At 32.1% G+C, this 15,720-nt stretch overlaps 1 protein-coding gene across 1 annotated transcript; it reads left to right on the forward strand.

Moving 5' to 3' along the window:
* Window positions 1–3,143: 3,143 nt before the first annotated feature.
* Window positions 3,144–15,098, forward strand: LOC130901490 (uncharacterized). Its single transcript, XM_057812919.1, has 6 exons — window positions 3,144–3,161; window positions 4,801–5,100; window positions 9,807–9,923; window positions 10,452–10,548; window positions 13,683–13,824; window positions 13,886–15,098. Exons 3-6 carry the CDS (start codon window positions 9,819–9,821, stop codon window positions 14,082–14,084), a joined length of 543 nt encoding a protein of 180 aa, XP_057668902.1. The 5' UTR covers window positions 3,144–3,161; window positions 4,801–5,100; window positions 9,807–9,818; the 3' UTR covers window positions 14,085–15,098.
* Window positions 15,099–15,720: the final 622 nt, after the last annotated feature.

Raw genomic sequence — 15,720 nt, forward strand, 5'->3', positions numbered from 1 at the left:
AAAAATATATGAACATATTTTTTTCATAAATCCACCGAAAAACGAAGATTTAAAAAAAATCATCGGAATCGGATGACTCTTCGATTTTCTAGAACCAAAAAACGAGGGGACTGTAGTTTGGTATATCATTTAATTTTTCTATTTTGTATAATCGGGGGGCAAAATATATTTTATCGTTTATAATTCACAATGTTGTAGGACTACGAAATAATCAGATACTTTATAATAGACTTGTTCGGCAGCTAGACGCTGTAAAGGGCTCAATTACAGAATGGGGCTAATGTCCTCTTCTATACGCTTTTCTAATTTTTGCAGCTATTATCAGGCTGAAATTAAACTGCTGCTGCCTAGATTTTTGAGTCATAGCAGCCAAAAGAATAGAAGGAGCTTATCATGAGCTTTATTTTTGATTTGGTTTATTTTATCGACAGAAATATTTAGTAAATGTGTTATCACTTTGAAGGGGGCTAGGGGGCAAATTAAGCTTTATTGATAAAAATTAAAATTATTTGGTACTGCAGGCATTTTATCAATAGATTCGCAATGTGACGTATTTTGAAAGCTTAGAAACCAATAACACTATAATTAGTAAGACACAGAAACACATCGATGAATCATCAGAATGTACTCAACACTGAGTACATATATTAGATTGAAGTTTTGTGTGAAATTTGCCAACTTTATATCCAATTATGCTATTAGATCCCTCTAGCTCTAAACTTTAATTAGAAAATTGAATTACTCCTGGGTCATCCGCGTCGAACGTCTATAAAATAAGTGGTTTGTGAGTCCGTTTAGTCTTGTACGTTTACCCTAATCACGTTTTATCTAAATTCCCAGTGATGGATTTACAGATTGGCTATTACGCTATTCAAATTACATTTCTTATTAAAAAAAGCTCAACATTATTATTTGAAAACCAAGAGTTCATGTAAGATCTTTGATTATTTTCACAGCAGAGATCTCTTGAAAGACATTATTTTAAACAAAGTTTACTACTTTAGTAAGGTTAAATACTTTTTTTTATTACAGTTTAACGTGCCTCGACAGCGCTGGTCACTGGCACACAAAAAAATCATATGATACATAAGTTAAATAAGGACTGTTAAATAATCTATTACAATAAGTAAATTATTTATATTTTCTTATACAGCTTGGTGGCTTTAAGAAACTATATGATTTTCTTCATCAAATAGCATTGGGTAAGTTTTGTGTGGTTGATGTGGAGTTTTCTCATTCACACAGCATCTCTCCTATTCAAAAAGTTTAGGGGCAGGATTTTTGAATGATGTTTTTGAAATTAGTCTTTAGATCGTTGGCAAGCTGAACTGGGATTTCAGTAGGATTCTCCAGTGAATCCAGTTTGCGATGGAAGGCAGATGAAAGATACTGTTGTATCAAGAATAATCAGAGTTTGGTAGATGTCGTGAATGCTTTGGACTATTGGATGGTCGGTGGATATGGTTGTAATTGACTGTATGGATGAAAGAGAGTTAGTTCATATGGCGATATATTTATGGGGAGCAGAGATAAATTTTAAAGCTTGGAAGATACTATATAGTTCACCAGTGTAAACACTACACGTCGAGGGAAACAGGAAAGAGCTTATGAGTTCGTAGTTTGTAGTAACTGCGCAACTGACACCGGATTCAGCTTTGGAGGCATCCTTATAGAGAATTAGGTCGAAGGAATATTTATGCAGAATTTCTAAGAATGATTTCTCTACAAAGACGCTTGGGGATTCATGTTTATTGTAAATGGTAAGTGAGGTATCTACTATGGATATATATTTGGTCCAATGGTGAGAAGAAGGAAAAGATAATGGAAAGGTCTAAGAAAAGCTGGTATTTTGGAGTAGAGGTGCAAGGAATTGAGGGTTAGAATTTACAATTGTTCGTGAATTAGAAGATACGGACTAGTGAATGGACAGGATAAGAAGATACTTTAGCAGCATATGGCAGGAGAAGAAATTGTCGTCTTGTACAGTGGTGGCTCATTAGCTTTAGCATTGACATTAGCGGCGGGGCTTGAGCAAAAAGCACCAAGGCAGAGGCGAATAGATACTTTTTAAAACTATTCAACACCAATATAATATAAATAATGCTTATACAGCGAGAAACAATAATACATATTTTTCATTACATAGTTTAACAACAAAATCATTGATTATAGTGTACGAAATCTTGTTCATTAGCTCTGACATTTCTTGGCTTTAAATTGATCTTCACTCTTTTCCAGTAAGAAAATAACTCTTACCTAAGCAGTTTTACACTAGTAAAAGTGAAAGGTAGGTTTGAAAGTGTACTCTTTCCTCAACTAATTCTGTTTCTAGATCATTAGGGTAAAATTTTTCCATATACCTATTGTTTCTGTTAGAATCGATGGTAATAACTCACTCATTTTGTTATAGGCCTTTTGCCGCTTTACTAACGCGGATATGAGACAACTAGAAACATGTTAACTCTGAAGTAATCACTCGTAGCCATTCGAATATCGCTTATTTCATCGAATCTTCTTATTCGATCTATTTTCCATTTCTCTAGTACATTCTTTCTACACGCTACACATTGCCATGAAAAACTGTGCACCTCATCAAAACTCATCTTCTTAGTTGTAAATTTTCCGCCCTAGACTACAGCCTGTTAAGCCTGCTGGTAAATCCACCACTGCACATTCTTATCATTGTTAGATTATGTTATTTAGGACATTGCACAAATTACAGTTAAGGTATTTTGTATATATTCTTAGTAAATTATTCCTTTCACTATTTTATCTGTATATATACATATATAATGTAATAAATGAACAATATTATGATCCTAGTGTTTTATTTTAAAGGAAAGTTCGTGATTCTATGCCATTCGGCGTATATTTGTAGTATAAACTTGATTGACAGTCCTGATAAAATGCATTTGACATTGAAAGGATATAATAATTTTTCTCTGGAGAACGGAACAGAACAGATGAAAAAAAATTAGATTCTCTTCATAATTACATCCTGTTAATTACGAAACGAAATGAATTAAAGCGAGGAAGTAGTAATAATTTAAATAGTAGCAGATTTGTTCATTACGTCGTTAATATTTTGCATCTGAAATAAAAAGGGGAAATGATAATATTAATAAAAATCGGAATAATAGTTTAAATTCACCAACATGTAGGTAAGTATATTTATTATATAAACATTTCCTTTAGTTTAAACTATTTATATATTATAGCTCAAACAGGTCAATAGCTTTAGTTTCCTTCGTATTGTTAGCTCAATCTTTTTTACTAAATTTCGCTATTTCATCCTGTCCTGTGTCTATTCTTCCCATCTTTCGAAACCAAACTTCTTTATATCTATTTTTACCTTTTTCTTTATTGATCTTCCTTTTTTCTTTTTACATTTTCCTCCGTTATCAATATCATTTTCGGTATTCTGTAATTATTCATTCAGGAGACTTGTCCCAGCTATCCAACTCATTGCAACCTTAATACCTGGTTAGGTAATTGTTGGTTTCTGTATTTGTTCTTCTCCAGATCCCTTCAACAGATTATAGCCCTCCAAAAAATTTTATTAACCATTTCCTCCCCAAAACATTCGGTTTTTCGATAATTTATATAGTTCGCAGCAGTTTTGTGGCTACTGGTGTCTTGCTACCCTTTCCAATGCTTCTTCCCACCACTTGATTTTCTGTTTGTCATTGTCACCCCATAATTCAAATTAAAACTAACTCTTCAAAACAGTATTCTTTTCCATTGTCCACTTTAATTGTAAGATGGGCTTTAATATATTAAGATATGCAACATTTATATATTGGGTATATGGGTATCTTATTTTTATTTTTTTTTAATTGAATCACAAGGTTTGGTTTCACTAAAACTATAAAAACATCGAGCGCACTGTACATCAACCCTGCCCTGATAAGAAAGAAAGTGATTAAGTGATTTTTGGCTACTGTCATATTTTAAAACTGCTGCAATACGCAAAAGACGCTGCAGCGACGTATCTTGGAATTATATTTCTACGTTTTATAGTTTCTGAGATACGGTAAGCAACTGAGCAGTTTAGTATTAAGGAATTTATCGTCTATATTGTAATAATGAAAAAATGGCGACAAAATACAGAAAACAATCTTAAAGGCGGCTAAGTATTAATACGAGGATGGTCCCAGAAGTTTTTGGCCTGATCTAAAGATGGTGGTAACTACTTGAAAAATATTAGAACGAACACAATCTTTGGGAGCATCAACTTCACGTGGACTCAACTGAGCTTCAAAAATCAAGTGGAACTCGTGATCGTAAAGGTCTCTGGAGTGATGGATATTGTTTCTTGGATTATACCGAACTTAAGAGGTCCAAAACAGAGAAGGAGAGCTCTGTTGTCTGTCTGTCTTCTTAGAGTATTTTCAAGAAATTGTATTCACACAAGCTGTAGGATATGATTTACATAATTGTGATAAAAAAAATATATTTTTAACGTTCATAGTTTTCGAGAAAACGGGTTTTTTGCATTTTTCTCGAAACATGTTTTTGTGGCTTAATTGCTTTTGTTTTATAATCTATAATGTTATTGCTTTCAAAACACCCTGTATAACTAATTAAGTCTCTGTCACGCGATATTAAATTCATTTCATTTGAATTTCAAAAAATTCTTTTTATATATAATATGGTTTTACAAGTGCAAAGATCAAGTTATATTAGTTTATATTTTCTTGAATGTTTTTAATAAATTCTTAGAATAGTTATTTTGACGTAACCGTATCATTCAACTAATTTATATTCGAGTGAATTAATATGTGAAAGATTTAATTTTAGATTCATTATAGTGGAATATTTGGTTTTGTAAATACAAAAACGTGTTTTCGTTGATAAATAGATACAAGTTGAAAATTTCCTAGTTTCCTAAATTGAGGTGGAAAAACCCTGTATACTTCGCATCAATAGATTATATGCAACAGTGGGAACGTGTTTTGGTTATTTTAGAAAAGTACCTCGCAAACGAGCGAGCTCGACACTACCTCTAAACACAATTCAGCGAGTTCAAAATTTTTAGTCTCACTTTAGATACTGTAGGGTCATCTTTAGTAAATTGTGTATAATTCTCAAGATATTCAGGTACGTACGTAATATGTAGAATAAATAATTTTTATTTAATTAAATTATAATATGTAATAATCAATTTATTATGCATAACTTTGAATTACTTGAATCTAACAATTATACACCAATAAGTGTTAATGTATTAAAAAAATTGATTGTTGTTATTGTGGTCACATTCGGTGGACGTTGTCAGACTTCGAAAGTGTATTGATATTGAGGAAATGTAAAATAATGAGATGATCTGAGGCATATTTATTTTCTAATCGAGAGGTTTTGTGGCTCATTTGTAAAGCCTGTGAATCATCAAGATATCTTTACAAGTTACTGATGTTAATTTAGACAGTGGTACTGGCTTTGAAATAGTGTTCAATGTGGAAATCTAATCATATGTAAAACATAATATTATATACTCATAAACAAAGACAAAGGTCAAAATATTGTATATATAAATATTGCACATTATTTGAATATAAAAGATCTTGCCATTGCATCATGGCTGCTACTGCAACTAACCGAAGCAGTGCCGGATTAAGCCAGGGGCTTGGGGGGCCTATAGCCCCGGGCCCCAGGTCCAAGAGGGCTCCATCATTTGGAAATCATTCTGTATTTTTTGATGTGTTGATACTACAAATCAAGCGTATTGATGTTATTTTGTGAATTTTTCCGGGTTTCCGAATCCCTTAAGGGGGCCCCGTCATTACTTCAGCCCCGGGCCTTATAAATCTTAATCCGGCCCTGAACCGAAGCAAAGCATTTTATCTTCCACTACCATTTCCCACAAGGTGCCTTATCTACTCTCGTCCTTAATAAAGGTAAACAAATGAATGCCAGTAAAAAATCTCAATTCATTAAGATTTACAAACGAAAATGAAAAGGTTGATTTTAAAAAATTGTGTTTACAGTTAGTTTAATATTGGGTTGTTTTTTTTAACCTTTTTTTCGGGGATTTTCGATTCGCTTTTTTAAATGAATACAAATCATTTCTGATTCTTTTATAATAATTAATATTCTTCTCAATTCTTGTAGAAGAATCATTAAAAGCAGGCGTGGCTATAGAATCGTATATATTTCTTCCAACGGTAGTCCGTTTAGATGTTTTGCCACTTTCTCGGCCAAAGTAGCAGTATATTTCTTCCAATATCAAATTGCAGATTATAAAAACTCTTACCGACATTCAATTATGTTCGATCTACCATAGGAGTAGATAACTCATTTTATAAATTTATTATTTTTATAAATACTTTTAAAATTAAGTATATCTTATGCAAGAAAGTATTCGGGGTCTTCTTCGTTATACCACCCCCACCAAAATAATAATAATACGACGAAATACGACGAAATTAAGGCGTAAAACGCGAAAAAAAATTATATTCTCAAAAAATTCTACACACATAATCTCAAAAAAAATCACGTTAAAATCATAAAATTTATTTTTGAAACATATATGTAATTAAAAGTATATAATATTTTTTACAATTTTGTATCGAAATCAGCAATATGTTTAAGAATTTGTTCACAAGAGTCGACATTTTTATGTCTGGAAAAATACAAATAAACTTAATATATTTCCATCCCTATATTTCCATAATAATTTTTATTTACCTAGACCTTCACATGAACTCGCAATCCGCCTCTCCCAACCTAACCTAACCTAACCTAACCTGATTATTTTTTTATGTAAAATAGTCTTCCACCCCCATCCAGACACTTTTATTATTCATACTTCGCAATTTCCGTGGTGGTGGTATAACCAACAACCTAACCAGTATTCGTTAAAAGACAATCGAATCAATATACATTGGACGGCATTATATACGTTATTTAGACAGATGCACTTAATTGTAGTCCTACTTGGAACTTATAAAAAACCATTATTATACCTCGTTAACTTGCTTCAACTGAATATTAAATCATAAAACGTAAATAGACGTGTAAAATGTACCTGCCTGTAAAGGAGTTTGGTTTAGACAGGGTACCAGACATGAACTGACCCCTTTTTGTACCGTATTCGTTTTATTTATCTAGAAAACGAAATTTCATTTGAGGGGAAAATAAATTCTTTACAAATAAAACATAAGAAAAAAAACATGGTGATACCACATACTCACCTTCTTCTTTGATAACATGTTCAACACAGTTTTTCCAAACCTGTTAGAACTGTCTTTGCAAGTTCCACAACCTTTTTACTCAATTCTGGAGAGTTAGAACTGTCTTTGCAAGTTCCACAACCTTTTTACTCAATTCTGGAGATTGATTACATTTTCGTAATTCTGATTTTACGATTTGCCTATATTAATTCTATAAGGTTAAATATGCAATAGCAAGGAAAATTTGGTACAAGCATAGCCCAATTGCATCGAAATTTCGTGAAAATATACAAGCGAAAAACCTGTAAAAGTGAGATATTTTCTTGAACTAATATTAACAATGCATTAATAATTTATAATATAAACAAAATTTCAATGTGCAAATTATCTATAATCAATATTTATTAATTTTTATTTTACATTTTACTTCAATTTAATTTAGTGTGTGACAGTTAGAAACTATTAGTATTTTTTTAATGCTGTTTAATATAGAACATTCAAATTTATCACTTTTTCGTTTATATAGTGATGAATTAAAAATACAGTGGATTTCCATTGCTCCTCTGTCAATGCTACTCACAAATGGTAACGATGTTCGTTTCTGTGGTCGCACAGAGCTCCTAAGGTACCACCAAAAATTGTGTGTTAACTACGACTTTACGTAAAGTTTTCAAATACTCTCGTTCCTCTTGCCCTATCAATTAGTTTCCGAATTCAAATCCTGGACTAAAAAATGTATTTAAATGCGATCGAGTACTTTTTGAGTTTATCCATTTCAAACCAACATACAATTAAACAAATAAAATTCTTGTATTTTTGTAATTAGTTTCATATGAAAAAGTTTTTTTGTTGAATCATTTCTGGCTATAGTGGTACATATAATTGAATATTTTCGAAAATATATCATTTCAAAACAACATTTATCGACATGAAATTGCCAAGGTCGTCAAAATATCGATTGCTTAAGAGCGAATAACAAAATAATAAATTTGATATTTGATAATTCAAGTTTCTCTGAAAATTTAGAAAATTCGCCAGAGGCAACACATTAATTATCATATTGAGAGCAACGTTAAACAGTTTTCATATAAATAAATAAATAAGAAACGTCAAAAAATAAATTGGTTACTGAATATTGTGCATTCGCGAATTATATTTTTGGAAAGTTTTCACAAAGAAGATAGTATAAACTTTGTACCGTGTATGCTGACAAGAAAAAGTTCTGCAGTGGATTCATATCGCGAAGAACCAATTCAACAACTGAAAAAATAAAAAGAATACTCATGTTTGTGATAAACATTTTATTAACCAACAGTAAAGATAATACAGATCTGATACCAGCAACTAAAATAACTGTTGATTATGATATAGACGTAAATCTATTGATATATGAAAATGTGATATATACGAGGATGGTACCTGACGTGATCTAGAGATGTAGTAGTTGCTTGAAAAATACCTCTGCATTAGAAAGTACACAATCTATAGAGCATATGGAGGAGGAGAAAGAGATTACATTGAAAAATAAATATATTTTTTTCCAAAATTTTCGTGTTTTCTTTGTTGGACCAGGTACTTCTAGGACCCTCCTCGTATAAGTATCTTTTTTCTTTGTTTTAAAAATATGAAATATATTAGTCAATTAATCAAATTCTCAAATAAAAAACGAGAATTGACAAAAATATGCTTAAAAATTTGTGATAACATTAAAAACAAACTTGCAACAACTACGAACCTTTCTATGGGTATACGAGGATGGGCCCAGAAGTACCGAGAAGAAAAATATATTTATTTTTCAACGTAATCTCCTTTCAGCTACAAACACTTCAATATGTCAATAATTTCGATACCCTTTTTAAAATAAGAATCGTCAAGCTCCTCAAAATTGCCACTAACTGCCGACATTGTTGGAAAATATTTCAAGTCTGGGAATAAAAAATTATCCGATGTGGCTAAATTCGGCGAATAGGGTGTCAAACTTTAATTAATCAATGTTGCGACCGTTTTCACGTGATTTCTTCACTAAACGTTCCAATAAGTTCGGATAATACCCGCCGTTGATAGTTTTTCCTTTTTCTAGACAGTCAATGAAAATTATCCCACTTGCATACCAAAAAACCAACTCATATCCATGCCTGCAAATGTAACGGTCTTATTTGAAGCCGGTTCTCCCTTTTCAGTTCATTATTTTGATTGTTCATTTGTTTCGGATGTGGAGTGATAGACCACGTTTCATCCACGGTTATAAAACGGCGCAAAAATGAGGCTTTATTTCTGTGAAACACTCGATGGAAATATCTTCACGACGCTGTTTTAAGTCGTGTCGTCACCTCATTCTGGTCTTCGCAGGACGTACGGCCTCGTTAAAAGTCTGTTACCCAATATTTGTCATATCACATAACGATGATTTCCATATTGACAAATTCACTGAAGACATTCACTATTGACGGCTGCCAAACAAATACTAAACAACATATAGATTGTGTACTTTCCAATACAGCGGTTTTTTCAAATAACTATCTAGGTCGGGCCAGGTACTTCTGGGACCTTCCTTGTATTTTCATCATCAGAAACAGTCTTCTGTTGCATTTTTTAAAGAATGTTACTTTATATACACTTATACATATTTTTTAGGTGTCACAAAACATGTTGTTTCAATACATCTTCTTATCCACATTCGTGCTTGGTATACTTGGACAAATAGTATTCCCAGAATTGCCCAGACAAACTATAGACAGTGATCAAACTGAGGTATTATTTCAAACTCTTCTAAAGGCCGATACACATATGACCGCATTGCTTCCGTATTGATCGCTAAAACTCATGTATCCACATTTAAACTGAAATATTATATATTTCTCAATTGAATTTAGTACCCTTTTCGAAGCTTACTAAGCTTCTTGCTTAATTCTTCTACCCACATTTTAATATCAACATGCCATCAGCTATCATTAAATTATGTACATCGCAGCTAGTTAACCAGCCGGACAAGTTGCGTTCCTGATGTGATGTGTCTTCGGCAGTAATATGATGCGGTGGTTTGTGTCTCGACCTTTAGTAGCAGTGATGGGATTTCAACTAAAAATTTTGTTCAACCAATGAGTTCATATATTTTGATGCATTGAAACGTAAATAATTTCCATTAGCTAAACTTCAATAGATACTTGACAAATAATTTCATCAATACTGAAAAAATGTATGAATTCAAACAACAAACCTTTATTCTAAGGATACATTGTAATGGAAAAACAATGTACATAGAATTGTGTTTATGTTAAGGATAGAGTCCCCTTGTATGCTCCAAATCGATGTCCAGAAAATCAGCTTTATTATCCTGGGAATCAAGCCCATGACTGGATATGCGATTGTGGACCTAGTAAGTTACGTTTTATTCACAAATATAGTATTGGTATCGTCTTTAAAGGTGAATTAACATTTTTATCATAATCCATCTCAAAATTGATTCGCTACAACCTTTTAAATTATTGATAAAATTGCAATATCGCTATAAAAAATTCACTAGATAGTTTGATTTGAAATAATATTTTCAAGAGGTTTGCATGAGTGTTTTTCAAAATTTTCCCAGTCAAAACATTGATAAAACCTACTAGAAACTAAATTAAATAGTATTCTTCAGCCAAATGGAAAGAATAAATTTTTATATATTCAGGCACAAATTATGAAAGTATTTATTTAAACCCATCGTCCGTCAACACTAAATGAGTAATTCTAAGTTAAGAGGTAATACGTTGTATGAAGCGACGGCATTCCGTTTTTTTTAATATTTTTATTTAACTATGCTTTTTTTTCTGGAAAATTTCAAGTTGAAAATGTTTACGAAGTGGCCAGTCAATTTTTTGGTTTTATCTCGTTTTATAAGTGACCAGAGGAAATACTCAGTACAGGGGAGAGACAAGATGCTCAGGGGAGGATACTTAATGAACAGAGAAGAGAAAGACATATAAAAACAGGGTTATTTTTAAGAATCAACTTTATTTATTCATTTTTATTTTAATAATTAATCATTTATAATCAGGCTTTTCATTTTTTAGCAGTCTTTGTTTATAACATCACATGTTTCTTAAGCGCTACGTACAAAACATGAAAAGGTTCTTACTTTCTCTTTCCATCAAAACAAAAATATATATATAACTTTACTATCAATAGACAATAATGGAATAAAAATAAACATAAACTCCCCTTTTAAATAACAGTATTAAAGTTTGCTTGTACTTAGACTAGTAAAATATTTTTAATTTAGAAAGGTAACTGGAAAAAATGCTTAATTTTTTCTAAAACCCACGTTCAAAGACATCAACAGATTCATTAAAAGCATAAAAAATACGTTGCCCTCTCATTTTTAAGTTAGGGGTAGGTAGTTCTTCTATAACCTGATCCCAAGTGATAAAAGAAATATCGTCATCTTTAATTTTGAAGTTTTTTCCAGTACCATCATAGATTTTACAAAATACAACTTGAACTTCATTATTTTCTTCAACACCTGTGCACATTGCAACATAACGATATTCTGTTTTTCTATCTTGAAGTTTAACTAGCACAAAGTCCCCATTGTAGAATGTTTTTTTTTTACAAATCTTGAGGGTTTTTGGATCATCATTGTGCAGTTCTCTCTTTTTTCTTGGTCAGTGGTGAGATTTGAAAAATTTTCATTAATTTGTTGAGTAATAACTTCACTGAAAAGCAGTTTCTTCTTTATAGTTTCTTTGTCACCTGTACTTACTGCTTTTGCAAGTGAATTTACTTTGGTGTTGGGTGTGCTAATTGGTGGTTTTTTGATCCGTTGTATTTGTTTGCAGACCTGAGTTGAGCTATTTCAGATGCTTGTTTTCTTATTATTAGGTTTCTAGCTTTTCTTGCTCGAATTGACTTTTGCTGTGCTGCATGTGCTCGCCTGTTTATATTTTGAGGGGGCGGTGGGTCTTCATTATTCGAACATGGTGGTATTACAGGAGCATCGCTTATATATTGGAGTGCTAAACGACGTCTACGAATTTTTGCTTTTTCTCTCCATACTTTTCTAGCCTTCCGCTGATCTCTGGGTGTCATTTGCTTCACTGTCTTAATAGTTCCTTTTTCTTTCTTCTTTTCATATTTTTCCCTTTCCTTAACTATTTGTTGAGCGTATTTATCCGGGTCATTTTTTATTTTTTGGTATCGTAATCGTCCTGCAATCCTTTTCTTTTCGAGTCGTTCTTAGCCGTAAAAGAGTTTTTCGTACACAATTCACAACCAAGCATAACAATGTATGCACTATTCATAGTGAATATTGAAGTATATACTAGTATTTTAACAAATAATTGCTAAATAAAACTTACCAGAGGAAAGACTACATTCATTCAACACTTCTACAACCAGCGAGTGGCGTGACTGAAATGGCCAACAAAATGACTGCGCAGTCGGCTTATGCGCCGCTTGCTACTAACTTCACGATTAGCAAAACAAAACTGATTTTTAAACGAAAACAAAAAGCCAGGGGACAAGACACGAAACACGAAGGACAAATTTCGACGTTGATATTTTTTATAAAAAATTGGAATATAAGCAATTTTACTTGTAAGATACTGTTACTAAGTTATTTTTCTATATAAAATTAACGATACTAAAGTAATTATTGAATTTTAATAAATTCATTATTACTGGTTTACAAATAAAGTCGGTTGGGGGACAGACCAGGGAAGAGACTTTTTTCTTATATTAGAGCTTATTGTGACTGAACTACGTACATTTATGTAATAAATTTGAATGACCACGTAGAAAACATTTAGTTTTAAGTAATGAATAGGTTAATTATGAAATTAATATAAAAAAAAGTATTTTTTTTTGTCTTGGTCATCGAAAGTACCTCTTAACTTAGAATGACCCAAATACTAAATTATAATGAATCCGAATCCTATTTGGGTCCGCTTAAAGATTTGTAAAGATTTCTTTAGAAATAGATGATTAAATTTAAATTTGGCTACTCTCTCATAGATGAAACTATGATTTGAATCTAAAATTTAAAGTAATCTATTTAAAAACAACTGTCATATTCTTTAATTACGGCTATAATAATTTAAAACTATAGTGCCGTTCGTAAAAATGTTTACCAATAGATTTGAGATAATGATTTATATTTTATTGCAATAAACAAATTCTACTTCATCAAACTGCTTTTATTATTCCTTTCAACGTTTTATTTTTATTTTAACCTCACTTTTTAAGAAATGTTTTGTCCATCAGTTTATAAAAGCAAGAAATGTAAATATCTTCAGCATTATAGATAAAATTTACTTCAAATAATTCTCATATTTTATATAAGGAAATGTGATTTTGGAACCTCATAATTCTCAAAATCATTTTCCATATTCTGTATTAAATTCAGAGAAGTTCCCTAGAAATAAAAGACTTCTCAATACATTAATATGAAATTAGTTACTTATTTAATAAGTGGCGATAGCATGTTATTTGTCGAAGAGAAGTATGTACTCAAGAATATAATATTCATTTTAGCTTACATTTACTATCCACCAAAAGATTTTTGTTACCCAGCATATCGTCAAGGACCATGCAATAATGGTGAACACCTGATTATACCCAAAAGAGAAATAATACCTAGGTGTGTCCCGAACCCTTGTAAGGAGGGCTTTGCCAGGTGATTATTTATAAATAAAAATATGCAATTATTTAGTCGTTTGTATTTAATTCAATTACAGATATGGAGGAAAATGCTATGAAATGGGACAACCAAACGGACCCTGTCGACCAATCCAAGAAGGGGGAGGAATATTTGATGTTAATGCCACAACTCTGGTGGTGGAATGCTTAAAAGGCACAGATCGACTTTCTTTATTCGACTTACCCAAGATATGTGGTCCTGGGAGCAAGAGAGATAAAGAAGGAAGATGTAAATAAGCTTATATCTAATTGTGCTACAAGTATTATTAAACAGAACGGTTTTAAGTATTGAGGATATTTTTAAAAATGAGTGAAATTATATTTTAGTAAAAATAATTTTAATGAACATTTGCTTGAATTGCAAATAATGAAATTTGTTAGTACGAGGATAGTCTCAGAAGTACCCTGCCCAACAGAGAAAACACAAAAATTGTGGAAAAAAATTTATTGTCAACCAATGTTTACAAATTCACTGAAAACGTTTATTTATTGATGGCTGCCAAACAAATACTAAAAAACGTGGCGACTTCAAATTTGAACCATATGCTGTGGGTATACATTGTGTTCTTTCTAATACAGTTCATAGTTAATTGTGGGCGGTCAAAGGGTCGTTGGGCACATAGACCTTCAGATATGCCCTTCGTGTCTCATTTGCCAATGTCCTTTGAGAAGCCGATCAGGCGCTTTAACTTGAACCCTTTGATGTCATTAGGCAAGTTGTAAGGCTTGCCCAAGTGCTTGAGCCGCGCTCGTATGAGTGCAGGGGACTCACAAATGACGTGGTCTGGTTAAAAGTCCGGCCACTAGTTGGAGGTCCATCTTTATGTGCCTTCGCTCTTCTCATGTTAGGTGTCTCTATCCATCTCTGCCGAACACGCTTTGCGAGTACACCGTCGAGAGATGAGACAGCAACGCTCTTAGTCACACCAGGGATGGATTCTGGTCCCGTCGATAAATTCGCCGATCCCAGTTTGGCGAGTGAGTCCGTCTCGTCATTGTCTCTGTTGCTCGAGTGACAGGGCTTTCTAATACAATGGTAATTTTCAAGCAACTACCGCTATCTCTAGGTGAGGCCAGGTTCTTCTGGAACCATACTCGTATAATACCAATTAAAAATTACCAAAATATTTCAAAATTATTAGATTGACTTTTGATGATAAATTATAAAAAAAGCTTTCCTTTCGTTTAATATTAATGACTAATTGTAAATAAATTATATTTATTGCCATTAAATAGAATTAATAAAACATTTCTTTTAGAGTTTTTTTTTGAGATATATTATTTTCCAGTTTTAGTATATATACAATTGAATCATCAGCAAATATTGTTATATTGAAATTGCAGTGATGTGTCTAAACTTTCAGTCTGCTATTTTTCAATTAATTTTCAAAGTTAAATGTTTATTAACATATCATAAAAAAAGGATTGGACTTTAACTATCTTTCTCCAGCTATCAGAAATTTTACAGATTTGTTATAGAATAATGGCCGGTATACACGGCAACTATAGATTTATAGAACTATAGAACTGCACACTTAATTTGCGCAGTGTTATCGAACGTATATGTACAAAAATCGACGCAATCTTTTGATTGGTGTAAGCCATCGGAATAAGGTTCAAAATATATTCGATAAGTCGTTATCGATTGCGTTTACACAGCTTTATCATATTGTGTGTACTGGAAGTAGAGCCAATCATTCAGTTCGTTCGTAAGCTTGGTGTAGGCAGACGCTTCCGTGCACGTTAAAACGTGTCGGTCGCTAGAAGATTGTAGCGGAATCCGTGAGATATTGGAAGATTTTATCCAGTGCTATAAAAATGAAGTTTGCTTGTGGAATAAGAAAAATAATTATTAAGTACAAACCTATTGATC

The sequence above is a fragment of the Diorhabda carinulata genome, chromosome X, assembly GCF_026250575.1.
Source record: "Diorhabda carinulata isolate Delta chromosome X, icDioCari1.1, whole genome shotgun sequence".
NCBI classification, from domain to species: Eukaryota; Metazoa; Arthropoda; class Insecta; order Coleoptera; family Chrysomelidae; genus Diorhabda; species Diorhabda carinulata.

Excerpts from the sequence above, each read along its gene's own strand:
- LOC130901490 (XM_057812919.1), top strand. The coding sequence starts at position 9,819 with ATGTTGTTTCAATACATCTTCTTATCCACATTCGTGCTTGGTATACTT. Across the intron at positions 10,549-13,682 it reads GATATGCGATTGTGGACCTA|CTTACATTTACTATCCACCA; the intron begins GTAAGTTACGTT and ends TATTCATTTTAG. Across the intron at positions 13,825-13,885 it reads TGTAAGGAGGGCTTTGCCAG|ATATGGAGGAAAATGCTATG; the intron begins GTGATTATTTAT and ends ATTCAATTACAG.